We start from the raw sequence: 27,271 nt of genomic DNA, 5'->3' as shown, positions 1-27,271 counted from the left end.
TGGCTCCGCTGCTCCCCCCTCTGCCGCCTCTCCCCGCTCCACCCGGTGCTGCCGCCTCCGCCCGGTCCCTCGCACCCCTTCCCGGTGCCGGCGAGCCCCGAATCGGGTCAGTCGCTCTTTAAAGGCTGGAAGGCGGCACCATGTGATGCTTCGGCTCGGGCGGGGAGGGGGCAGCGCCAGCGGGAGCCGAGCGGTGTCGGGCACCGGGGACCGAGCGCAGCCCCGGCGGCCGCGGCCAGCCCGGTCCCCGGCGGCCGCAGGGTCCCCCCGGCCGCCCCCAGCATGAGCCCCGCCTTGCCCTGCGAGGAGACAGCGCTGGCTCTCTGGGGGTGAGGGCACCCCAAAACAAGCCCTGGATTTGTAGGACAAGGTGAGAGGGGTCGGGGCCGGGCGGCGGCTGCCGGGACTCGGGATTCGGGCGGCTACAAGAAGCAGCGCAGAGCAGGGAGGGGATCCAGCGAGGGGACAGAGAGAGCCCCGAAAGGCTCCGACAGAGGGCCCCGGGGTGGCCCGAGGGGCGGGGGACTCCGCCGCGCTCCCAGGACTGACCGGCGGCTCCCGCTCCTTCTTCAGCGCCGAGAGCGGTCGCGCTGCGGGATGGAGGTGGGTGCGGGTGGAGGTGGGTGCGGGATGGAGATGGGTGCGGGATGAGCTCGGGGGGGGGGGGGGGGGGGGGGGGGGAACCCGGAGCCCCGGGGGACGGCACAGACGGGAGAGGGGTTTTTCCCACCCCCTCGCACAGGCTCTGTCCCGCTCGCAGCTCAGTCAGCGATGCCACTCTCTCATCGCCTCCCTGTGCGTTTGCAGGTGACCGAGGAACCCCACGGGAGCAGGGAGGACCAGAGCATCATGGCACACCCCATCTCAGCCTTCCAGGCTGCCTACATCTCCATTGAAGTGCTGATCGCTTTGGTGTCCGTGCCGGGCAATATCCTGGTCATCTGGGCTGTGAAGATGAACCAGGCACTGCGGGATGCCACCTTCTGCTTCATCGTCTCGCTGGCAGTGGCCGACGTGGCCGTGGGGGCTCTGGTCATCCCTCTAGCCATCATCATCAACATCGGACCCCAGACGGAATTTTACACCTGCCTTATGGTGGCCTGTCCCGTCCTCATCCTCACGGAGAGCTCCATCCTGGCGCTTCTGGCCATCGCTGTGGATCGGTACCTGCGGGTGAAAATCCCTGTCAGGTAGGAAAACGCGTTGGAACCAGCTCTGCTGTGGAGGTTAAAAGGGAGTGAGGAAACGTCTAATTCTTGGAGAAGCACTGGGAGAAAGGACTTTCCTCCACGCTGCCATCCCAGACACATCTGGCTGCAGCAGAAATCAGGGGGGTGTGGAGCTGGGTGTCCTGGAGCCTCCAGCAGCTTCTTTTGGGGGCTCAGGGGGCGCTGGGTGTGCAGGCAGAGATCACATTGTGGCAGCTAGCTGGCAGTGAGGGACAGCCACGGGATGCCCGTGGCCAGGACAAAGTGTGTCCCCACACATGGGACAGCCCCAGCCGGGTGCTCCAGGAGGAAAGCGGATGACAGGTTTGGCTTTCACCCCAGCTTTTTCCTTGCCATGGGGAGCACAGGGGTGGCTTGCTGTGGGACACAGCTTTGGCAGTTTGAGGAACCAGAGGTGGCAGCCTGGCACGTTTCATGGGGCAGCCTCACCCAGGAGAGAGTCCTGCTATGAGGTGCCCCACAAATAACTCCTTTTCCCTTTTTGCCCCTTCTGTATCTGTTGCCATTCCGAGCCCAGAGCAAGTGCCTCCTGGCGTAAAGGAGGGGACACTTTAATTGAGCACTTTAATCGAGCACTTTATTCGAACTCTGACGCTCCAGGAGGAGATAGTTAACTCTTTATGCCCCGCTCCCTTCCCATTGTGGCCATGCTGGGCTGGGGAAGCATTTCTGGGGTGCCACAGTAGGACTGGGGGCTGTGAGCGGGGCTAGAAGGGGACATGACACCCGACCTCGGTGCCCCTGAGCAGAGCCAGGCTCAGCCCCTCGCTGTGAGTCCCCCTCGCTCTGTGGGGATGCCTTTGCCAGCCTCGTCGGCCCCGCAAGGCTTCGGAAGTGGGAGCATTGCTGGAAAACAGCCCAGCCCAGCTGAGCACTCGGGTCACCCCATTACCCCTTTGCAGTTGAGGCAGTTCTGGAGGGGTCCCAGACCCTTCATCAGCACAAACACCCCAGAAAGGCACCAACCCCCTTGTGTTGGTGCAGCCCAGACTCCAGCAGGTGTAGGACCCTTCCTGGGGCAGGAATTGCCTTCCCATACAGGCAGACAGGGACAGGAGGCACCCCAGGTGTTGGGGATCACCTGGCTGCTCTAGAGTGCTCGGTGTTCCCAGATCCATGGGATCAGGCCAGAGATGTGCTTTTTTTGGCTTTTCCCCCAGCCACCACCAGCAGAGGCTGCTTGAGAAGGAGCGTAAGACAGAGGAGGGGGTGCAGGATAAATCCACAATCCCTGCCCATCCCCTCCCTGCCACACATGATTTTCACAGACTGTTCCCGACTTCCTCCCTAGGTGTGATTTTCCCAATCACTGTCTCCCAGCCCGCCAGTGTCACCAGAGTGATTCCTACTGCTCTTGGAGCTTTTTTTGGGCTTCACACATCCCCTGCCTGTGGGGAAGGCTCTGGTGTGGGAGTTCTGCAGCTCCACAGGAGCAGCACAGCCTGTCAGGCATTTTCTTAACAAACCAGTCCATTTTTAACTCCTTGTCTGCCTCTGAGCATCAGATGGGCCTTTCAGGGGAGATTCCTGCCCTGATCCCAGGAGCTTTCCTGGGAGCAATATTAATATTATGCTGTACACAGTTTGGGTGGGTTTTTCTTATGCAATTTCAACCCTGAATTTTGCGATCCCATTGTGTGCCAAGCACTCAGCAGCATGAGATTTTCTTCTGTCTTTTCAGAGCCTATTTTAATATTGAAAAGCTTTGTAACCTCATCAACTTAATAGATGCACTCAAGTATCTCAGAGGTCTTTCCCAAACTTAAAGATCCTACAACTTCATGAATTCCTGGCAGTTGGTATTTGTGGAGACTTTAGGAGATGTAGTGCCCTGTATATAGCACACAGGACAGGAAACACAACTAAGGAATATTTCCTGAATCTGAAATGCCTCGAGTTTCTCCCAGTCTGTTGCAGGATGCTAAGGATGACAGTGACAGCATCTTCGCAGTGCTCATGACTCTTGTGGTGTCATTCCTGACTGTGACACTGAACCCAGCAATGGCAAAGTGGGTGCTGAGAGCCTGGAGCACTGGGCAGGACTCAGGGCTCTGGGGAAACACGTGTGGCCACAGGGCCTGGGAGAGCTCTGGGAGAGCTCCAAGCATCCCTGGAGGGCTGCAGGCAATGATGGCAGCCAGAACCGAGCAGAGATTTGCAGGCAGGTGGGGAGGCAGGTGGGTAATATCTGCCTCAGGCTCATCCCTAGGGCAGCGAGGACACTGAGCAGGGACATCCCCTCCAGCACAGGCACGGGCAGTGTGCTCACTGCAGCCCATCCCTGTGCCAAGGGCATTCCTCAGACAAGCCTGGCACAGGGTGGATCCTCACCAGTGTGACCCACATGAGGCTGAGGGGGTCTTGTGGGCATCCCAACATTCCAGCCTTGCCCCCCAGCCACAGGCAGCCCTGGCACTGCCGAGGCTCAGGGAGAGGGAAATGCATTTCACAGAATCACAGAATCCCTGAAAGGTTTGTGTGTGAAGGGGCCGTACCCTGCCGTGGGCTGGGACACCTTCCACTAGCCCAGGTTGCTCCAAGCCCCTTCCAGCCTGGCCTTGGACTCTTTCAGGGATGGGGCAGCCACATCTTCTCTGAACAACCTGTGCCTTCCTCACAGGGAAGAATGGCAGGGAATGGGGAGCATGGTGCATGGCAGCCTGGTTCCAGCTCCAGGCTCCCCATGGACACCCTGACCCTTGGGCTGCGAGTTTGGAAACTTGGTAGCCCCAGGGGTGGGTTTCTCCTGGAAGAAATCGTGCCCTGAGACATTTGGGATGTCTCTACATGGCAGTGGGAGATGCAAAAGCAGCATCCAATGCTCCATCGCTCCAATGGACACTTCCCATGGACACAGACATGAGCCACTCCTGCAAGGCAGAGGCAGATTTTATCAGATGAAGAGGGGTCTTGCTTGGATTTGAGTTGGCACCTCCTGTTCTTCCTTCTTTACCCAGCATGGTCAAGGGACTGGGATATCCCACCAAACCCTCTGCATTTGCTCCAACCCCTGGGTATGATCTGTCCTGGCTGCTGGGCCCTGAGTGATGCTGCCTCCCCCACGAGGGGCCTTTCCTTGATTTTGGAGGGATGCAAGAGCATCACTTGGGCTGAGCAGGCTAGAGCAGAGGGTCCCCCACTTCCCAACCCCCACAGGAACAGCTGAAAACCACCTAAAATAGATTTCCTGGTGGAAAACTCCCCCTCCCCTCTCACATCCTTCCTCCCTGCCCGGCAGCCAGGCAGGACCCCCAGCCTGTGATCCCCCCATCCGGGCACAGCGGGGTCCCTCAGCCCAGCCCAAACTTCCCTCTCACAGCCGTGCTTGGGGAAAATGAAACTAGTTCAAAGGGAGAGGAAGCAGCCAGCTGGGGGTGTCTGGCAGGAACCGGCCCCTCGGTATCCCGGTGGAGGCAGGATGCTGGAGGAGACAGTGCCAGAGGGATGTTTGGGGAGATGGTGCCGGAGGGATGTTCTGGGGGATGGTGCCAGAGGGATGTTTGGGGGGATGCAGCTCCTTCAGCACCAGCCTCTGTTGCCCTGGGGGCCCTGTCTCTTCTCTGTGTTTTGGGCCTTTTGGAAAGGGCCATAGCAAAAGGAGCTGCTGTCCTTGGGATGTGCCAAACCACCCCTTGGCTGGGGATGCTGAATGTGTGGATGCAGCCCAAGCCTATCTTGGAATGTCCCTGGGGGTCCTCACCTTGTGACCTCACCCCAAACCCTTTGAAATGTGCCAGGAAGGGAAAACCTGCAGGAATCTGATGTTTGCAGGAGCCCTCAGTCTGGAATCTCTCTGCCCACAGCCAGGACATCCACCCTCTGCGCCTGGGCCTCAGCACTGGGGTATGCTCCTAGCCCTGCCCTTCCCACCCTGCAGCATCCCAAGGAGCATCCCACCAGGGAGAGCTGCCTTTGGTGCTGCTGAAGGTTTGGAATGCACACCTGTGAGGCTGCAGAGCCACAGATCAGAATGGCTGGAACTCTCTAGGAAATGGGGGGCAGGAGGCTGGAGCACAGCAGGGGGAGAGCCCAGGGTAAAAGCAGTGCCAGGAGGTGGCTCTGTGGACAGCGCTGGCATTGACTGGTGGTTCAGAGTGCCCTGTCTGGAATGAGATAAAACAGCTCAGGGATGGCAGGAACATCCCTCAGCCCTGAACTGCAGTGCCTGCAAGGCAGTAAGTGAGGGGGATGTGCACGGGACCTGTGAGCTCCTGGATGGACATGGAGAGGGAAAGGGGAAGTGACCCCCTGGACTCCCTGTTTTCCAGGCTCCTGCCTGAGCTCAGGCTCTTCCTGGGATTGTAGCGCTCTTTCCCCTTCTCTCCAGTCCTGCCAAGGGCCACAGGCATGGGGCCAGCTAGGACTAGGTCATCGTAAGCCTGGGAAGTCTTGTTGCCCTCAGCCAGCTGGGTGCTGGAGCAGGACATATCTGAGATGGGTTTTCCCCATTCCAGGTGTCCCAGAGAAGCTGTGGCTGCACCATCCCTGGAAGTGTCCAAGGACAAGTAGGATGGGGTTTGGAGCAACCTGGGATAGTGAAAGGTGTCCCTGCCCATGAGTGGAATGAGATGGGCTTTAAGGTGTCTTCCAACCAAACTGTTCCATGATTCCTTCACCAAGAGTTCATGGAGAGTCTTGGCAGGGGAGCGATGAGCACCTGCACTTAGTGCCAGGAAACATTCCTGTCCAGCCAGGCCAGTGAACAAGCCAAACCACAGCTCTTCCAAGGCCTGTTTTACATTCAGAGGAATTTCAAAAGCATCCAGGTGACTCAGAGCTCTCACCCTGGAGCTCATCTATTTTCTTTCAACCTCCACTAATCAGTGAAAAGATGCCATCCATCCATACAGGCCCAGTGTCTGAGAAAGCATATTTCATTTCCAAGGAGAATAGTTCCATTTTCCCTAACCTGGAGGAATTTCGGGGAGTGGTAGGTCTTTGCAGTCACCTCTTTTGTTTCTTCCCTTGCTGCCCTCGTCCAGGTATATTTTTAGGAAGTGAGAGTGATCTGTGGAGATCTTCATTCCATGGAACAGGCAGCTCTGAACCAGGGATGGAGATTAAAATGCAGGAATTACAGTCCAGGGAGGTTTCTGCAGACTTGAGGCTGTTCCCAAGCCGCAGTTTCCAGCACACTGCACCAGCTCAGCATGTGGGTGCTACATCAGAGCCAGCATTTCCCACCGAGCTCTGCTCCAACCAGATCCGGCTGCATGGACGAGCTGTGCCAGTGCAGCACCAGGAGATCAATTCCAGTACTCCAAAATCCCAGAGCCCTTGAGATGGGCAGGGATTTACCAGCAGGTTATGTTAGTTTGAGATCCTGGTAAAGACCTGGAAATACCCAGGTGAGCTGGTTTTCAGCCCTACTCTCTGATCCACAGAATAATTTTCAGCCATGAACAGGCTAAGTCAGGGATCAAAGCCACCAGGGCTCTTTCCTCAGTGAGGAGATGCCTGGATTAGGCTCACTGGGAGCTCACACAGCTGCTGCAGCAGCGCCACGAGATCTTCGCTGGCAGACGCGAAATCAGGTCACTCCCAAAAGCTCCAGACACCGCCGTGTGGCTGCAGGGAGGCAGGTGGGGCTGCCTGCAGCATTTCCAGCTCCTGGAATGGCAGGAAAAATGCTGGGGCTTGGGGGTGTCAACTTGGGATGCAGTGAGGGGCTGAGTGTGGGATGCTCCATCCTCAGTAGGGCAGAGGGAAGGGGAGGAGAGCCCTGAATCCTGTGCGGGGATGCTCAGAGCCTGATATTCAGAGTTATTCCCAAATTCTCTGAATTAAAAGGGCAAGAGGAAATGAATGGCCTCAAGAGACCCTGTATGGGCTTCTTGAGCAGCAGGACCCTGTCCCCTCCTGGTCCTTGTGTACCCCAGCAGGGCAAGGTGTGGTCCCTGTGCCGGGTAATCGCTCTGACCCCAATAGCAGTGTCACATCTGTCCCTTAACAGAGCTCACATCTGCCAGGGCTGTGCTGCAGGGCCATGAATGAAAACCTACTCCTTCCTGCTGCAGCGCCCCAAACCCTCCTCTGGGAATGTTTTCATTGGGCTTTTAGGCTCTTTCTATTGATTTTCAGGGTAAGGAATTGACTCTTAGCAATGTCTCACCAGTAAATTTGAGGGCATGTTCCCAGTAAGGGCACGTCTGCATATGGGGAAACTGAGGCACTGAGCTGCACCACAGCTGGCTCAGATGAAGGATAGAGGCTGAGAACAGGGAAAGTGTTGAAGCTGAGATTTGTTGGGACAACATGGCCTCTCTGTTCCTGCACTGGAGTCCTGCCATGACTGTGCCCAGGGCTCTGGAGCCAGGTCCTCCAGGATCCAGTCCCAGCCCTACTGATCGCTGCAGGAGTAATTCCATGAAATTAAATTGTTTCACAGCCCAGGGTGCACCACAGCGTGGGTTTGTAGCCATTTGTGGTATTAAAATAGACTGAATGTGTCTTCAATGGGCCAGGTTGGCACAACTGTAGGACAGGACAAGGAGCAATGGGTTTAAACTGAAAAAACAGAAATTTAGGTTCAATATTGGGAAGGAATTCTTCCCCGTCAGAGTGGTGAGGCCCTGGCACAGGTTGCCCAGAGAAGCTGTGGCTGCCCCATGCCTGGAAGTGTCCAAGGCCAGGTTGGACAGGGCTTGGAGCACCCTGGGCTAGTCAAGGTGTCCCTGTCCATGGCAGGGGGTGGAATGGGATGAGCTTTAAGGTCTCTTCCCACCCAAACCACTCTGGGATTCTGTGAGTCTATGGGTCCCCATGAACTCGTCCTACAGGGAGCAGACACCGAACCAGGTGGGGATATGTGGATGGAAGCCAGCAAGGCTCTGCCACCTCCATGGCCATGGTTCAGGTGTGGTACCATCAGTCCAAGAGGATCTACTCTGCCAAGCTGGTGGGACACAGCCAGACTGTGTTCCCTCATCCCATGGCAGCAGAAAGGGGCCATATTGTCCCCATTGAGCAGAAAGTGAGTCACACCCACAGCCAGGACCACCCAGACATGGTGGGACAGACAGCAGGTCCCTCACTGGAGCTGAGAGCTGTTCCTGTGTCCAGGATACAGACCTATGGATGAGCTGCAGGGCCCCAGAACTGCCTGGGAACACCCAGACACACTGCCACACTTCCAGGACATGGTTTTCCCTTTCCTGGAGTGACTGGGCTGTGTCCCAGGGCACTGGGTTGGTGGCAGTGACGGTGCTGTCCCTCTGGGCGGTGTGTCCAAGGGCCCTGTGCAGCTGCTGGCACAGAGACAAGGCAAACACCCGTGGAGGGAGAGGCTCTGCCAAAGCAAAAGCTGCTGATTCAGCTGCCCTGGCCCCCGCCAGCCCAGCCTGGCCCTGCAGGCTGGGTGTTGGGGTGAGTCAGGCCCAGCTCACCATGCTCTGTGCTGAGCTGGCTCAGGGCAAGCAGGAGCCCTTGGATGGGGTCCCGGGTCTTCCCCCACCCCCGAGATACAGGAATGTGACTCCATCCAGGGGAGGTGCCATTATCACCTGACCTTTACCAAGACAGTCCCACCTCTGGTCTCACCTTCGCTCCACATCAGCCAGAGCAGGTGACAGAGCAGGAATAAGTGACTCACAGGGGGTGCAGAGAAACTCAGACACCGCTCTGGGACGCAGGCTGGGGGTGCAGAGGGGCTCAGATGCTCCTCTTGACCTGGAGCCTTTCCCATTGACCGGCTCTGGGGTCTGGGCTGGTCTCCGTGTCCTTGCCCAGCCCTTGGCACAGACATGTGGCCTCTGTCTTGCTCTTGTTGGATGTGTCCCATGTGACCACCAACAGCCAAACCACCCTCAGCTCCTCTTACACCCCCAGGTCAATCACACCAGGGTTTTTTAGTCCATTCATGGTGTCATAAAAGGGACAGATTGGCTCTGCTGACCAGGAAGGGAATTTTGGCCATGAGCTCAGGTGGGAGACAGCTGGGACAAAGCCCACCAGCCTCCACTTCCAAACTCGGATCTGGAGGGACCACTGTGAGGCCAGACCCAATGAAATCTCCTGTCTGGCATACCTCAGAGCAGCTTGTACCGAGCACCAGTGGCTGTTGGCTGTGGGGATCTGCTCTGAGGGGACCTGTCTGGGTGGCCTGGGACATGCAGGTCCATGGGTCTCCAAGGCAGAACAGGCAGGGCTGGACAAAGGATCAGGGATGGGGACAATGGAGCTCCTGCATCCAAATGATTGTGTTTGAAATCAGCCTGACAGCAGGGAATGGCTCATCCAAGGAGTCACAGTGGTGCATTGGCAGGTCTGTGTCCTGGGGTGGAGGCAGCGGGGAGAGAAAGGTCATAGCAACACAAAGAAGGATGGAAAAAGGAGGAAAATGTGTAGGAGGCACCACAGTGAAAGAACCTGGGAGATGAGTTTCATTGTGACACGCACTGGAGTCATTTCAGACTGGACAGGGACTGGGGTGCCCAGTGGCAAGAAAGAACAATCAACGCTCTCTAAGGCAGCCACAAAAAGCCCACAGAGCCAGCGGGCTGTCTTGCAGAGTAGCAATAAGCTGAGCAGCCTAGCCACTCCCATGGCACCTCTGGCCCTGCGTGGAGATGCCATTCCCAAGGGTGGCTGGATGGGCAGGGCAGGGGGAAAGGGAGACATCACTGGTGATGCCACCAGCATGAGAGGATGAAATAACCCTGAAAGACTGAGATCCTCCTCCGCACAGAGTCCTGTGGGCTCAGGGCTGGTGGGCAATGGGGACAAACAGGGGAGGGAGGGCTGCATTTGGTGATGTAGGGAAGAGCAGAGCAGGATCAGACATTGGAAAGATTTGGGGCATCTGGGTTTGCCCTTCTCTGCACTGTGGGACCCAACACCTCCCCTTTGCACCCTCACCCTCTTACTGCATTTCCCATTGTTCCCTCATCCCTTCCTTGCCTGGGCTTTGCCCCTGGCACTGAGCAGGCAACTGTGACCAGCAGCTGCCACAGTCTTGGGTGGTTTGGTTGGGTTTTTGTCCAGTACTGAAGCCTCTGATCACAAAAAAGGAGCTGAAGGAGGACAAGGGATTTCTCCCCCAGCCTCTTTCCTGTGTGTCCCTCGTCAGCCTCCCTGTGTGCTGTCCCTGGCACCGGCCCTGGTTCTCTTGCACACAGATCCCAGGTACCAGCCACGCCCAGCAGGACTGTGGGGACACAGAGGTGACATCCCTCTGTCCCACTCCCTGCCTGGGCTGGCAATATCACCTCTCCAACATTCCTCTAAGGAAGGCACAGAATGCTGGGACATTGCTGCCACACTGTTTATCCACCTTCTCCAGGCCATTTCTCTCCCTGCAGCCAGAGATGGGGATGATTTTCTTTGGCCTCCTTCAAAGAAGGGAAGTGCCAGCTCCTGGCACCAGGGATGTTTTCTCATTCAGATTGGTCCATCTTGGCAGATCACAGCTCCCCTCTGCAACTCAGTCTCCCCATCTGTTCACAGAGGGAGTGATGCTCTCTCTCTGACAGCAGCGAGGGTCTGATGCCGAGAAATGCTGTCTCAGACATGCCAGAATTAGCACAGTCCTACAGATTAAATTATTCCTCTTTTTTTTTCTGCTCTGGTAACAACACTCAGTGCCTTTACCTGTGGAATACACAAATGAAACACTCATTTCTCTCGGTGTGAAGGCTCCATTCTCCACTGAGTGCTCTCAACTGGGAGAGCCAAGGGCCTGGGTCCAGATGGACCTGGCAAAGCTTGAGCAGAGCCAGCATGGGTGCAGCTCAGATGGGTCTAATCTCAGGGAGCTCATTCCCCACATTCAGCACTGCTGGGCCACATATTCTTTATGGGCTCAATGGGGTTTGTCTGCCCTGAGGAGCTGAAAGTGCTCCAATAGCAGAAGACCTGGAGTCCCAGAATCCTGGAGATGCTGTGGTCAAATTTTCTTGGGTTGAGGATGGAGCAGCCACTGACACCCCTTTTCTCCAGGGGATCATGGAATCCTAGAATGGTTTGGATTGGAAGGGTCCTTAAAGAGCATCTCATTCCACCCCCTGTTGACCCATTTGTGAGGATCCTCCACACTCCAGCCCTGCTCCCCACCCACAGGCAGCCCTGGCCCTGCTGAGGCTCGGGGAGAGGGAAATGCATTTCACAGAGTGCCAGAATCCCAGACAGGTTTGGGTGGGAAGGAACCTCAAAACTCACCCAGTCTCACCCCTGCCATGACACCTTCCACTATCCCAGGTTGCTCCAAGTCCTATCCAACCTCTATCTTGAACACTTAGAGGCATGGGGCAGCCACAGTTTCTCTGGGTACCCTGTGCCAGGGCCTCCCCACCCTCACAGGGAACAATTCTGTCCCAATATCTGATCTAACCCTGCTCTCTGGCAGTGGGAAACCATTCCCCCGTGTCCTGTCCCTCCATCCCTTGTCCCAGGTCCCTCTTCATCTCTCTTGGGGCCCCTTCAGGCACTGGAAGGGGCTCTGAGGTCTCCCTGCAGCCTTCTCTTCTCGAGGTGAACACCCTCAGCTCTCCCAGCCTGGCTCCAGAGCAGAGGGGCTCCAGCCCTTGGAGCAGCTCCATGGCCTTCATCCTGCCTGGTCTGTGTGTCCCCATCTCCATGGCCTGAGCCAGCCAGGCTGCCTTGGCAGCCTCGGGCTGTGTCTGCCCATTGTTCCTGGCCTGGAATTCAGACCAGAGTAATTAGGAACATGCACAGGCTGTAATTTAGGCCCAGCTGAGGCATTTCACTGCAGTACCTGATCTTGGGTCTCAGATCTCTCCACCATCCTGATGGAAATACTGAGCTACTGCCTCCCAGGGAACAAGGCCCCTCAATTTTCTTCCAAGGGAATAAATAATCTTCTATTCTATGTGAGAAAACAGAGTGCAAATAAACTTCAGAGTTGCTTTGCATTTACACTTTTTATTTGTTTTCCTGGTGACCGATTCTCAGATTCTCACCACATTTAATTGTGGTGTTAACTGGAGCTTTCATTTCCAAAGTGGCATTTCATTTGACTGACAGAGATATGGATTCACTGTTCAGACTCATTCCAAGATAAACAACTCAATGGCTTTACACACATGTCCTCTATTACTTCTTCCATCTTTATGGTGTGTGGAGGGGGTAATTACACAGGTTTTACTTCAGCTTTGTGGGGAGTTGTGTTTGGACAGAAGTTGGAAGCCAACTGTAGCCCAAATTGGTACCTCCAAAATTATTTCCACCAGTTGAAACTACATATAACCAACTCATTAAAAAAAAAAAAAAACCCAAAAAACAAACAAACAAACAAAAAACACCAAAAAAACCACCTTAAATGAATCCAGCTGCTTTTGCATTTGAAATTGATCTTTTAATCAGGGGAAATATGCATTGGACAGAAGGTGCTGGACTGGTTGTTTTGGGTTACTGTGTCCTCTGAGGTTTAGAAACAGTAGATTTCATCAGCACTACTAATTCTCCTCTAGGCACTGGGTGGAGAAAACAACCTCCCTCGTTTTGGGAACCTCCAGCCAATTTTTCAGTCTTGAATGTCCTAATCTTTGAACTGGGTTAAGTGCAAGAAAGGAAATGTTCCCTTTGCAGTGACAAATCATGCTATGAGGATCCTAATCCAATAACAAGTTGCAGCCTAAGGAACTGAGGAGTTTAGTTGTTGACTGCAAAATCAGGAGTCAGGTTAGCAAGAGAAGTGTAAAATCCAAGAAATTAAAAGGCAGCCAATACCAATCTCTTTTTCCAACTGTAATTTAGGATATCTCTTTTTTTTTTTTTTTCTGATGAGTCCTTCTGCATTGGAGAGATAAAGACCCACCTCAGCCCTGCTCTGAGGCTTTCTTGGTGCCTCTTAATCAAGATTCTATCTCCAGTTTCCTGCCTCCCATTTATCTGGGGAGCAGATCTTAATGTCCTGTTGAATGCAAATACAACAACAGCAGCTCTTAGAACCCCCCTCATTTCCCTTCTCCTTGGGGTCCCTGATCTGCTCCTACCTTTTGAGGTTTTCCAGATTCCCCTGGCTGGGGCCCTCCCCTGGACACCCAGCTGGCCTTTGGTAGCAGTGTGGTGGTGACAGGCAGGGAAGGGTGGTGGCACCGGGCACTTCCTCAGCTGGCACCTCCCTCCCAGCACAGCCATTTTCCCTCTGCAGCTCAGTATTTTGTGGGATGGACTCTGAGCCACAGAGGCTCTGGAGCCCAGTCATATCAGGTACTTTATATCTGCTGTCCTATTTCCATTTCTCAGAGCCACATTTGTCACATTTGGCATTTAAAGTGGGTTTTAGAGCTACTTTCTTTCTTTGTCCTCCCCTCTTCCCCTCCCTCCTAAATTTTGAGGGCTGACTTTCAAAGTCCTCGTTTCAAAGAGATTCTTTTGCATAGAGAACCAAAATATGCAATGCATAGAAAAGTCAAGTGCAATACAAGTAATAATTAAAAACCCACTGCTTTTATCCAGCCAAGCCCTGGATTTGCACCGAAGATTGGCAAAAGCTGACTTTTATCCTTTCTCCTTTGTACTCAGGGAATACCTCACCCTCACTTATCCAATCCCACAGATACTCTGCTGAATTGGGTCTGGACAATCAGCTCCTGGCTAATTCCTACGGCAGGGGCAGGGCTGTTGTGTGGCACCCCTGGCCAAATCCACAGGGCGATGGCCCAGCATGGCAAGGGAAGATGACCTGAGAGTCCTGGCCAAGGAGGTTGATATCCCACCACAGCACTGGGTGAGAAACACCTCCAGCACTGCCACAGAATCATGGAATGGTTTAGGTGGGAAGGGACCTAAAAGTCTATCCTGTTCCATCCCCTGCCATGGGCAGGGGCACCTTCCCTAGGCCAGGCTGCTCTAAGCCCCATCCAGCCTGGCCAGAGAGGGATGCACATGGGGATGAGTGGCTCCAGCTGAAATTGTCTTCTGCTGGAGGTGGGGTTGCTCCCGCAGCAGAGGGGCTCATCCCTGTGATGCAGTTGTGTGGGAGCCACCATCCAAGGCGATGCTCACACAGCAAATACCTATTTTTGACAACAAAACTCTTTAGACACTAAAAATGTCCAGGAAATATATTGCACAGGGGCAGCACCGGAGACAAGTCCATGGTGCTCATCACACTGTCCTGCAGCTTTCACAACCTCACCCTCATCTCCTGGGGACCAAGCTGTCCTTCTCTGTGTGTTCTAATTCCCAGAGTCCTGGGTCTATAAAAGAATCTCTGCTATAAAAGCAGAGATATAAAAGAAGCTATAAAAGAAGCTTCTGCTTCTTCTTTTTTCCTTTCTTTTTTTTTTTTTTTTAAAGCACCACTTCTCGTACTTTGCTTTGCTGAAAATGTTGTTGCCTGAAAGCAGCAGCCAAAAGACAAGAACATCACATTTTTTCAGAGAACATCAGCAGTTCTGAGATTCTGCAGCTCGTTTCATGATTGTGCAGCCATTGCCAATAGTGTTAAATCACTCTTACCTACTTCAGGGTCCTGGAGGAAGAAGCCAGAGGCTCAGGAAAATTCAGGGGTCCTGGAGGGCCCTGACCACACAGAGCTGGGAGGGAGTCCCAGAGCTGCCTGGGTGCAAAACTATGGCTCAGTGGGACTTGTGCCCCGCTGACCAGGGCCATTGGGTGCATCCTCACTGTCACACAGCAGCAGGAGGGTGATACGTCCAGAGCAGGGCCACCCACTCAGCACCCTTGGATGGACTTGGTGCTGCCCATGGCATCAGGGGTCTCACAGCTCCTTTTTGGGGCATGAAGGGTCTGTCTGGGGTTGGAGGGTAGTGCTCACTCATGGACACAAACTAAATTGTTATTTCCCTCAAGCTTTGGATGGCCTGGGCATCCCAGCTCCCTGCTTAACCACCACAAACACATTTGGGGTGAGGGGCTGAGCACGGGGTGAGTGGTCCTTGCTGAGAATCTGCTTGTGCAGTGACAGAGTCCACATCAGGGTGCAGCCTCAGGCTGAAAACCAAGCTCAGTTTGGAAACAAGACTAGTTTTCTGAGCAGAAAGGATTGATATTGGCTGTTGGGGTGAGGGTGCTGCTGGAGGATGCAGGAAAATCCTCTCTGAGCAGAGTGCGCAACTCGCATTCCTTCACCTTCCTTGGACAGCAGCTGCATCTCCTCCACACCAGGGCAGAACATGAAGGAAGGATGCTTCAGTGTGAGGTCTCTGTGCTTTCCATCTTCCCTCCCAGAGATTTCCAGCCTTCCCCCTTCCCCTGCAGCATCTGGTCACAGTGGGAGCCACTGGGATACCCCAGGGGGGCTGTCGGTACTGGTCCGTGGTGGAACCGCGGTCATATCAGGTACCAGTTCCTCACCCCCCACCTCTGAGCTGAGGACAGCTGGGCAAGAGATCTGAGAGGAGCTCTGCAGTTACTGGAAGGCTGTGGTTTGCTCCCAAAGCTGTGACTCATTGCCAGAGCTGGGGCAGTACAGCGGCACAAACACCCGGAGGGAGGTGTGGGTCCAGCTCCAGCAGGGCCGGGAGCAGGCCCAGGAGGGCGTGGGGAGCTCAGCCAGCCCGGTGGGAAGTTGTGGCTGCTCCCAGGGACCAGAGGTGTGATAGGCTAAATCTCCTTGGCTCTGCAGGAAAAGACGTAATCTTGTCACTGGAAGCTGAAATGTGCCGGGTTTAGCTCAGAACCAGCTGGGCACTGTAGGGGTGTGTGGGGATATGGGGGAGCAGGGAAACCTCCTGAGGCTCTGGGGGGTGCGCACACAGGAGGTGCCAAGCTCAGGGTGGGCTGATCTCTGGGGTGTGCTGTGCTTTGAGGTTTGGTCCTTTTGAGACAGGTGGCATCAGGGGAGTGGCAGAACTGGGGGGACGTGGCCAGGCTCTGTGCTGATACAGGCACTGCTGGAGCTGGGGGTCACCTTTTCCCACACCTGTAACCACCTTGTGGATGGACATCCCCAATGGACCCTCATTTTGGTACTGCCAGTCTGGGCTGAAGATAACCTGGCATGGCCAGGCTGCCCCATGGAGGCATCATTCCCACTTCCAACCATTTCTGCACATAAAGCTCTTTTCTACCTTATTTCTTCAGCTTCATGTGAGGATGTTTGTGTCCCTGGGGCTGCTTTTGGATGTGCCCACATCCCTCTGCAGTCCTCAAGAATTCCAGGATGCCTCCAAGATCCTGAGAGATGTGGCAGGGCAGGCTGAACCCACATCAAGATGGAGGCTCCAGCACCAACAAACACCACAACAAGGCAGCAGCATTTCCCCAGTCCCTGTTTGGAGCCCAGGACATCTACAAATGCTCCAGGTCTCTCCACAACCTCCTCTGACAAAGCTTAAAGCATGAAATCCCATTTTTGTGTTGTTCTCTTGCCATTTGCTGGAGCTGTGACCAGCTCCATCTTCTCCCACCACTGAACGAAGCCCTCACCAAAGCCCTCCATGTTTCAGTGTGTGGGGACCAATCAGTTTTGGCAGCATGAATTTGTTCTCCTCAGCCTCATAATCACCCTCACCCACATCCATTAGAGAATTACTGGCTATTAGAGGTGATTGCAAACATCCAGAGGTCTTGCCAGACACTTTGCCTGGCTGCAGTTGTTTGTGCTTTGCAGGCACTTGTTGCAGAATGATTCCTACACAGAGTCGCTTTTTGGGATGGTAAAACCAAACCCTGAACACAGATGGACCAGGATGGTCAGCAGTGTGATGCACACATCCACCCTTTCTCATGCTTTTGGGGTTTCTCCTGGTGGCTTTGGGGAGGTTTGCATCAAGAAGCCTCCTGCTGTGGAGCCGTCTCCTCGTGCTGCAGTGGAGGAGACTCAGAGCGTTTCAGGAGCAGAGATCCTCAAAGAAGACGCTTCTCATGCCCAGGTCCTCTCTGGGGAGGCAGGAGTGGCTGCAGCTCCAGGTCACCATGTGTGGGCCGAGCTGCCAGTTTAGGAAGGTGCCAGCTGCTCCCAGAGCTGGACCAAGCAGGAGAGACACCATACAATGAGAAACTCCTTCCCTGTCTCTCAGTGGGGTGGTCCTAGCTGGGCTTGGGTGCCCTGCAGGGCCGAGTAACAGCCAAGAGTGCTCCAGTGACAGCCATGACCTCTGGAATCACAGCTCAGAGCACACAGGGGCAGAGGTGTGGGTGGGAGGACCCAACAACCATGGGGAACATCCATCCCTAGACTCCTTCTCACCTTTGGACCTCTTATGGCGTCCTCTCCTTGCAGCACATGGCCCAGGGAGCACCAGGCACCCATGGCCCCCTGGGCTGTCCCAGTGCCAGCTCCAGACTGGAGGAACTGGTGGTAATAGGAGCAGGGCAGCCCTGACCTGGGCTCAGTGGTTGCCAGAGAGGTTCCAGGTGGAGGTTCGGGATGCAGCCCCACCCATGTGAGTGGTAGGTAAAAGATGCCTGTTGCCATTGGTGCCTCTCCTGCCCTGGGAACCCTCCAAAAGTGACACCTGTAGGAAAGCGACCACTGTCCTCATCCAACTGTCCCTTACCCCGAGCAGACAGGCATGGGCGAGGTACCAGGAAGAGATTTTCCTCCTCAGCTCCTTTCAAATCAGGTCCCCAAGGCACAGTCTAAGGACAGGATTCTGTGTCCCTCCCACCATGTTTCCCACTCCCTCTTGTCCCAGGGATCTGCTGGCACTTCTCAGGTTTCTCCCACAGCTCAAATCTCTTGCAGACCGACCAGCCAGAGGTGCTGGGAAGGGACACACACAGGGCCCTCCAGGTCCCTTTGGAGCACTGGGAAGTGGCTCTGTGGTAGGATGAAGGTGTCAGGCTGGAAATGCTGTGCTGATGGAGACTGCTGGGCTACTTTGGTACAGGATGGAGGCTCCAGCACCAATAAACACCAATGTCCTTGCTGGATGTGCTCTTCTGGCTTGTCTGAAAGACCAGACCATTTTTTAATGCCTTTACTTGCCAGCTGGGTTTTGACAAGCAATCAGTCTGGGATCTGGGGATCAGGACAGTCCCTTGTGTATCCTAAGGGGATGCTGATAGGACCAGTCTCTCCATTCCAAGCAGTTGTAGGAACAAACTGTAATGTCCATCCAAATACCAGCTTTGACTGGTATTGATTGACCCCTATCCCTCCCAGGGCCACCACTCACGTAGTGACACACCCACTTATGGCCACAAACCCACATTTGCTACTATTCTGTGATTTTATAAAGAAGGAATCAGCCTTTCACTTCCAGGATCATAGGTGACAAAGGCTGTACAATCAGAGTCCCTTCTGCAGCACTTCCCACTTTGTGTGAGTACCCAGGAACCCCCTTGTCCCAGCCCTGAGCTGTGGCTGACCTCACCCTTGCAGAACCCAGACACCACTTTGCATTTCTCAGGTTCTCATTTCGGAGCACCTTTGAACACCAACAATCTGTGTTTTCCCACCCAGCAGCCTCCAAGACACTGAAAGATCTGAAGGGAAGATACAGCTGGAGAAAGGAGCAGGAATCCAAATCCTCTGAGATCAAAGCACTTTTGTCTAGAGACTTTCAATTAGATCAGGACATGGTCTGGCTGCTTTTACTTGCTGTGTTCATCGTGCAGATGAGCTTCATGTCAGCTTGGCCTCCTTTCTCCCTGCCACATTGGCTCCAGCTTCTTTTCATTAGTAATGGTCTGTCTTCATTAGTGAATTAATTCCCCAGGCATTGCACTGCAATAAACTCTCCAGAGCAAAGACCAGCAAAGCCACATCTTGGCACTGGCTGGACAACAGCAAGTGTTTTGTGGAGAGAAAAACTAATCACAGAACTACTAAAAACCTCCACATTTTATTCAAACCAGGCCTAGAGTCTTTGAAGCATTTTCAAACAAAACAAGAGATGTTTGGTGAGTATCGGGTTTGGATTGACCTCTGGGTTGGGATCTTGGAAATGAGCCCTCATCTCTCTCTTAGGGACAGACCCCAAGGCAAAGGTTAAATCCATGAAAGCAATGAATGCTCTGTTCTCCAGGTGCTTTCAGACATGCCCTGATATCTGAAATGGTCACAGGGCCTTTGCCCACCCAGGGCTGGGCAGCTCCAGAGCAGGGCCTGAGCTGAGCTGGGCTCCCTGGGCTTCAGCAGAGAGGGTTGCGGAGGTCTGGGCACATCAAGATGTGGCAGAAGAAGTTGAATTTAGTCTGGGAATGAGGACCAAAGGGAAAGGAGGGTGGATGGTGTCTTCAGAATGATGGCCAGGGATCATTACAAAGGTCTGGAGGGACATGACAAGGGGGAATGGCTTCTCACTTGGAGGGCAGGGTTAGGTGGGATATTGGGAAGGAACTGTTCCCTGTGAGGGTGGTGATGCTCTGGCACAGGTTGCCCAGAGCAGCTGTGGCTGCCCTATGCCTGGAAGTGTCCAAGGTCAGGCTGGATGGGGCTTGGGGCACCCTGGGACAGTGGAAGGTGTCCCTGCCCATGGCAGGGGTGGAAGGAGATAGGATTTAAATCCCTTCCCTACCAAACCATTCTAGGATCCTATGATTTTCATGAGTAAAAAGGCCTCAGTGTCTGCTCCATCCTCATCCTCTCCTGGAGACAGCATCTTGCCCTGGAGAGCTGTTCCCTGTCTCCCTGTCAGCTCTGTGCAGCCCCTGGGGACAATTTGTCGGCCTCCGTCTCCACCCATCACCTATTCCCTTCCCCTGGGGAGCAAACAGCTCTATCAATAATTGCCATTTTGCCTCTTGGCATTATCTTCCAAACCCTCAAAGGCAATTTTGTTCCATACCACAGTTCCTGCCCATCCCATCTCATGATGAGTCTGGATGGTCGTTGGTCCTTTCTCTTAGACTTTGCATCCAGGAGGGCTTGGGTCAATGCCCATCTGTGTGGGGAAGGAATGGGTCAAAAACCACCACTCAGGGAGAGCAAGGGGAATATCTACCAATTATAGGCAGGCTCAAACCCCCATGGGCAGAGGAAACAAACCCAAAGTGGATGAGGATGGGGGTGATGATTACCATGGATGTTTTAGTCACAGCTGTTAATAAAAATAACAGCAGTAATAAAATTGCAATGATGCTGGTAATTGCTCTGGTGCTGATGAGAATAATAAGATTATTTATTAACTATGAGCCATTATCAGCATTTTCTAGTGCTTCTACCTCCCAGACCATCCCAAACTCCAGACCTATCATATTAATGCAAAATGAGACAAATGAGAAAATATTTTCTTTATGGCATAATCAAGAATAATGCTGGGAACAGCAAGGTCTATCCCTGTCCCTCTGCTAACTGTCCTCCCACCATGTGGCAGGAGTTGAGAATTAGGCAGGATCTTGCATTTTCACCCTTTACAGAATCACAGAATCAATTAGGTTGGAAAAGGCCTCTGAGACCATCAATTCCAACCTGTAAGTATCCCCACCTTGTCATCCAGCCCAGAGCACTGAGGGCCACATCCAGGCATTCCTTGGACACCTACAAGGAAAATAAAATGTAAAAGGAATTAAGTTGGACTTGTGGCCTTTGGACCAGCTGATCCCCATGAGAGCTCCATGAGAGCTCCAGTGGATGGATGGACCTGGTGGGCTGGAGGGAGGAGGAGCTTGGAGCAATTTATTAGATTTTGTCATTCTCCATGTGGGGCTGAGGGAGACAGTGGACACAGGTCCCTGGGAGCACATTTCCTGCAGCTGCCTCTGCCCTTGGCTTGTTGCTCAAAGAAGAAAATGTGGCTGTTTTCTATGGGTTTTTGGTTCACCCACTTTTCTATGACCGTGTCACACACAGGCTGGAGGAGAATGTCCAGGTTTCCCCAGGCTGCTTCTGCAGGTGCACCCTCACACCTTGTGGGGCAAAGTGCAGGCAGGAGCAGGGAGAGCCAGGTCCTGCTCCCAAACAGTGTCAGACCAGTCACTGCAGCAAGGGGTAAAGATGGATATGGACCATGGCAGAGAGACACACGTGCAGGAAGGAGGGATGGATATGGACCACAGAGAGAGATGCGTGTGCAGTGAGGAAAGATGGACCTCGTGTCTGGGTGGTGGCTGCAAGCCCTGGGATTGTGTCTGCTGCTCAGCAGCTTTGTCTGTTGGGCAATGGCTCCCACACAGCTCTGCAGGTCAGGGAGAACCAGAGTGGGAGCATGTCCAGCAAAATCAGTAGAAGACCCCAGAAATTCCCAGGAGGGAGAAATGGGACACAGCTTACAGGGGTTGCAAAGAGGGAAGGAGCTGGGGCAGGGGGATGGTGCTGCTTGCTGTTTCTGGTGTCACCCCCCAGGCTGTTCAAGCCTGGGGAGGTGGCAGTGGGGTGTCAGAGCTGGAGGGCACATCAGCCCCCCTCAAAGGACCTGCAACCAGACGTGGGGTGCAGGGGTCAGCACACAGCCTCATGGGAGTCTCTGGCATCCCTCTGTCACCCCCCACTCCCTTGGACTCTCCTCGCTGTTCCCTTCACTTGACCCCCAGTGCTGGTTCTTTCCCACCACCCCTTGCCCTCCCTGTGCCCTAGTTCTCCCTGCCCCGAGCCTTTCTCAGGGTCTCCTGCCCTCTCTCCTTCCCACAAGGAATAAATCACCCTCTAAAACCAGCCTTGACTCTCAGAGGAAACAGCTGCCCGCACTGTCACCTCTTTCCCATGGGATCTGGCTGCCACCAGGATGTCGTGAAGCTTTTCCCAGAGCACAGGAGGTTCATTCAGGAAAGCTGTCGGGGACCAATGGCTATGGACCCTCTGGACTCACAGGGATGATGTCCTCTCCTCCAGCCTGTGCCACTCCAAGTTCCCACCTTGATGCCTTGCCCATGAGAGGGATCTTGAGAAGGGAGAGTGGGTTTGGGTCCTTGGCTGTATAAAAAAGGCCCAAAATCATCAATTTCCATCACAGGTAAAGGCTGCAGATGTGCAGCAGCAGGTTTGGGAAACCAGGTTTGCCAGCCACCTCCACATGGTCCCCATGGTTGAGTTAACACCAGCAGCACTGAGACACCCAGCAAACAATGAGGAAAACATTCTTTATTCAATCCCCTTTGATGGAAAGCAATAACTCTTGGGCTGAGAATCTTCTCAGTCTCCAAAGAAAAGCTTTCTGGAGAGCCAGGGGAAAAATCAATCCAGCAGACTGCACTTCCCGCTTGCAGAGCTCTGGAGAGATGAGCCTGGCCCCGGTGGCTCCCCAGGGGCATCAGGGAGGGAGCAGAGCCTAGCCAGAACACAGCTCTCCTCCTCCTCCTCCTCCTCCTCCTCCTCCTCCTCCTCCTCCTCCTCCTCCTCCTCCCACCCCTGGCATCAGCCCATCAAGAAAGAGGGTTTCATCAATCCAAGCACATTAGGAGAGGAACAGGCTGTGCCCAAAGCTTCCCCAGGGGTCCATTAGCACCCGCAGATCCTTCCTCCACCCCAGCACATCCCAGGGGATGCTTTTGCTGGCGATTTCCTCCCCAGGCACAGGGCCTGGGACAGTGAGCTGGCCAGGTTGGTGCATGGCAGGAGGAGAGGGCGACCTGCTGCTCTGGGTGCAGGTGCTTGCATGGGAGCTGGACTCCAGAGCATATGAGCTCCCTCCAAGTCATGAGGGTTGGACACTCAGGCACATTCCAGGTGCTAATGCATTCCCTGGCTTGGCATCATCCCCCAGAGCTCATGGATTGTGTCTGGGGTTTCTGCCATCCCAGGGCACAGGCAGGGAAACCAGTCTGTGAACACAATTTTCAGAGCAGGGGAGGGAAGGAAGAACATCCTCCTATCTCAGCACAGGCACTGCCACCCCACCTGGAGCTACGCAACCCCTAACAGAGCATCCCACCCATGTCTAACTCCTTCCTGTGGCTGTTGTCTCTCCCACAGGTATAAGAGCATGGTGACACCACGGCGGGCAGCCGTGGCCATCGCCTGCTGTTGGATAGTCTCTTTTCTGGTGGGACTTACCCCCATGTTTGGGTGGAACAACCTCAACAAGATGCGAAGGACTCAGGAGCTGAACAGCAGCTACACGGAGTTTGTCATCACGTGCCAGTTTGAGACAGTCATCAGCATGGAGTACATGGTGTACTTCAACTTCTTTGTCTGGGTCCTGCCTCCCCTGCTGCTGATGCTGCTCATCTACCTGGAGGTCTTCAACCTCATCCGCAAGCAGCTCAACAAGAAGGTGTCCTCCAGCTCCAACGACCCCCAGAAGTACTATGGCAAGGAGCTGAAGATCGCCAAGTCCTTGGCGCTGGTTCTCTTCCTGTTTGCGCTCAGCTGGCTGCCTCTGCACGTCCTCAACTGCATCACCCTCTTCTGCCCGTCCTGCCAGACCCCACACATCCTCACCTACATCGCCATCTTCCTCACCCATGGCAACTCGGCCATGAACCCCATTGTCTACGCCTTCCGCATCAAGAAGTTCCGGACAGCCTTCCTGCAGATCTGGAACCAGTACTTCTGCTGCAAAACCAACAAAAACGCCACCAGCACCACCACAGCCGAGACAGGCAACTAGGAGGGCAGAGGGGCATCTGTGCCCACCCAGTCCCCACCCGGACACTGTTCCTGCTGTCTCAGGAAGGGGTAGCAAGGACCTGATAGGTTCTGAGTTCAGCAGCCCCCTGCAGTCCCACAGCCACCCCAGGGGGTTATTTATCCATGAGCATTGTACTGTTTGGATATTGTAGCCTGCACTGATCCTTTCTGGTTTAGGATTTTTTCTTCCTGATTGTTTTTGTTTTTCATTTTTTAGGCATTGCCAAGTATTTAAGGAGCAATTGTACAGACAAATGCGCAGTTTATCTTCATGCAAATAAAGTGATCCAAACCACCCAGGAGGTGCCCTGCCATTGATGGAGACCCTCATCTCCATGGTGTTGGTGGTGCTGGGGGCACCTCACGCTCTGGCCCCATGTTCATGGGGGTACCAGGGCACTGGGACAAAGGGGTGCCCTATGGGAGTGAAGATGCTGAGAACCAGGAGAGTCCAGGGCACTGGGATTTCTGAAGAAATTAAGTTTGAAAGCCCTTTCTTTCCCCTCTGTAACCAGGGAGAGGTGAGCTGAGCTGAGCTGAGACATGGGAAGAGATAGGAAAAGTCTTCCCATGGCATTACCAGCACCCATAGGGTGGTGAACCCACTACCCCACAGAGCAAAGGGTCAGTCTCCAGCTCTCAGTACTACCAGAGAGGTAGGCAGAGGTGGGTGTTGGTGAAACCCTTAAGCATTATCCCAGAGAACTCTGCAGAAATTGCTTTCGCTTCCCCGATGGCTCCCCATGGGTCCCAGCAGCACCCACCACTCCTGCGAGCTGCAGGAGTGTGTCCTCTCCACTTGTCTTCTCTCTCCCTTTACTCTGGTTTTGAGTCATTTTCACTCCTTTCTCCTGGCTGTTTTCTGTGAAAAGCAGTAGCAAATCTCTCCCAGGCTGTTCATCTCACACCTCCCATGTTGTTCCCTCTCACCCTCTCTGTGCAGCCAAACTCTTTAGACCCAAACATTGTGGGTTCATGCAGTCACCTCCACAGCCCAGGAGGCAGAGGGGAACACGGACCCCTCGAGGAGCAAGTGGGGGACAGCTACAGGCCACCATGTGGGTGCTGAGGGCACTTTGCCACCACTGGATTTAGCTGTGGATAGATTTGAGGAGGGGTTGGCTGGAGATGGACTATCCCTCATCCAGCCCTGGTCCCTCTGGATGCTGGAAGTGCCAGTCCCTCCTCCAGGGCTGAAGCAGTGGTGGAAAAATTTGATTTGGATTCTTTTCTTATCAGCATCCCTTGTTCACCAGGCTCCCATTGGAAACAAGGTCGTACGGCCCTGGCCCTGCCCCAGCAGGGTTGTGCTCCTCAGAGGGGATGTCAGCAATGAGCAAAGTGACTGCAGCAAGTTCCCACAGAGACTGGGGGTGCAGAGAGGAGAAGGACCTTGGATGGGTGAGATTTATGGGTGATTTTTAGCAATGTTGGGAGTGTGTGCAGCACAGGCATTGGGGCAGCCAGGAGTCCCTTCTTCACTGCTGCAGCCAGCTCTGTTTAGCTCGGAGGGATAAGGAGGACAGCAAGGAAGAGAGATGAAAGGCTTAGCCACCCACATTTTGCAGGGGCCTTGATGTATTTCCAGGCTCCTGGCTCAGACAACACTCGTAAAAATAGGAGCAGAGCAGGAAAAAAATGGCAAGGACAGGAGAAAATCCTTCCCCTAGTCCTCATCAGAGCAGAGGGGTCCTGAACACCCTCCCAACCCTCCCATGGTGTAGATGGTGCTGTGCTGGTGCTGAGCCCTTGGGAACAGCAATTCCCCACGGACTTCAGCCCACACCCCCCTCCCAGGCATCACCAGGTGCCCTGGGGCGAGCGCTGAACCTCTCACATGAGGGTGAGGCTTTGGCTCACCTCATTTGCCCAATGGCTCCTCTGCCCAGTGCAGTGACTCCCATGCCCTCACTTTGCCACGTCCTGTGCCAGCTCTGGCCAGAGCCAGCATCTCCTGGAAAGGGCAGAGGGAAGAGCCTCAGGTCTCATGGAGCACCAATATCAGTGGTACCTGAGGATGCTGCAACTCCAGGTTAGTGAGGACAAGAGAGGGCCCCAGGCCAAGGCCATGGTCCCTTGGCTCCGCAGCACCTTGCCTTCAGATTCGTGCTGCTGTTTGCCCGGCTCTGACTCCCACTTAGATCTTATTTCTGCTGCTTTTCTGGAATTGACCCTTTGGCCTGATCCTTGCTAAAGTAACCAGGAACCTGGCAACTGGGATGCTCATAAATTAAAGGGCATGTGAATGGTTGCTTCATTAAAAATAGCATCCAGTGGATTTTTCCACTCTGTGCTCTCCAGACCTGTCCCAGGGAGCCCTCACTAAAAGTGGATGTTGACACCCACCTCCATCCTCTGTGGGGTTACAAACACAGTCTGTGCTCTGTAGGACTGAAATAAGGGCCTAGAAAAGGCACAGCATGCAGCATGACAGAGTCCTGGAGATCAGCTCACAGTCTGCTTCCAGACCCTGTCCTTGAAAGAATCCCACTGGCCAAGGCCACGTGCCCAGGTACCAGGGACACCAAGGGGGACAGGACACCCCCAGCAGGGTCTAGGGCTGGGTGTGAGCATGCTAGGGAAAACAAGCTCTGCACTTGCCAGCTGGGACTGCAACCTCTGCTCGGTGGCATTACCACCAGTACCAACCACCTCAAAAATCCATCCTGACCAGCAGTGGGATAAAATTAATCTGACAATGCCCTCTGATGGTGGAAACAACCCTGGTGTGGACAGTGCTGCACCATTACTGAGCCTCATGGGACCAGTAACATTCCCTGGACTTCATCTTGGGCTGTAGGTGCCTGAGGACAGATGGAGACAAAGCAGAGGTGCTGCAGGAGAGATGGTGCAGAGAGGGGCACCATCACAGGCACTGCCCAGTTTTGCTCTCCATGGCACCAAGGGCAGGATGGGCTCTGATCTGTGGATGCCAGGCTGGATTTGCATCTACACTGGCAATGCCAGGACCAGCCAGGACATGGGCTGGATGTGGGCCTGGCCCCATGACAGAGCTGCCACGGAGCTGGAAGAGCTCCTACCCTCGTGCCCTCGTGAGGGGGGAGGTCGTGCTGGTGGAGAGATCACCCCACGCCGCTGATCCCAGGTAACCTTGTGTTCCATGGGTCCCTCTGGGCTCTGGTAACACCCAGTGTCTGCCCTGAGCTGGCCCAGAGCTCAAGTGATAACTCACCCTGCACATGAGCCACCAGCTCACAGGGACAAGTGCCCTCCTCTGGATAACACATCAACACGTCCTGTACCCACCATGGGGAGGTGGCAGTTCCTGGCTGGATCACTGCCTCACTGGTGTGGATAAAACAACTGTGCTTCAATAAAGAAGCACTAACATGCTGCAACACTGATGTGGCATTTCTTTTTCCCCAGCCAGAATCATTCCCCTGCTCCAGAAGGAAATCTTTCTGCATTCTCTTTCTCCTTGTTGGGCTCCTTTTGGTTCAGTAATCTCTCTATGTGTTTCACAAAGCTGGTCCTTCCTTTCCAAGCTGAAAACCCATCTCCTCCACCCTTGGTTGGGTGGGATCCTACATGACCCCAACAGCAGCCCTGGCACCTCTCCACAAGCCCCCACCCAAGCCAACTCCACAATAAGCAGGACAGAGGGCTTTGGTGGCTTTTATTAGGACCAAAGCCCCTCAGC

General features: G+C 54.3%; 1 protein-coding gene across 1 annotated transcript; it reads left to right on the top strand.

Moving 5' to 3' along the window:
- ADORA1 (adenosine A1 receptor) lies at positions 1 to 23,907 on the top strand. The gene is made up of 3 exons (XM_053963956.1): positions 1 to 370; positions 808 to 1,190; positions 22,954 to 23,907. Exons 2-3 carry the CDS (start codon positions 850 to 852, stop codon positions 23,588 to 23,590), a joined length of 978 nt encoding a protein of 325 aa, XP_053819931.1. The 5' UTR covers positions 1 to 370; positions 808 to 849; the 3' UTR covers positions 23,591 to 23,907.
- Positions 23,908 to 27,271: the final 3,364 nt, after the last annotated feature.

The sequence above is a fragment of the Vidua chalybeata genome, chromosome 24, assembly GCF_026979565.1.
Source record: "Vidua chalybeata isolate OUT-0048 chromosome 24, bVidCha1 merged haplotype, whole genome shotgun sequence".
Classification (NCBI taxonomy): Eukaryota; Metazoa; Chordata; class Aves; order Passeriformes; family Viduidae; genus Vidua; species Vidua chalybeata.
This window is presented reverse-complemented; position numbering and strand designations above follow the sequence as displayed.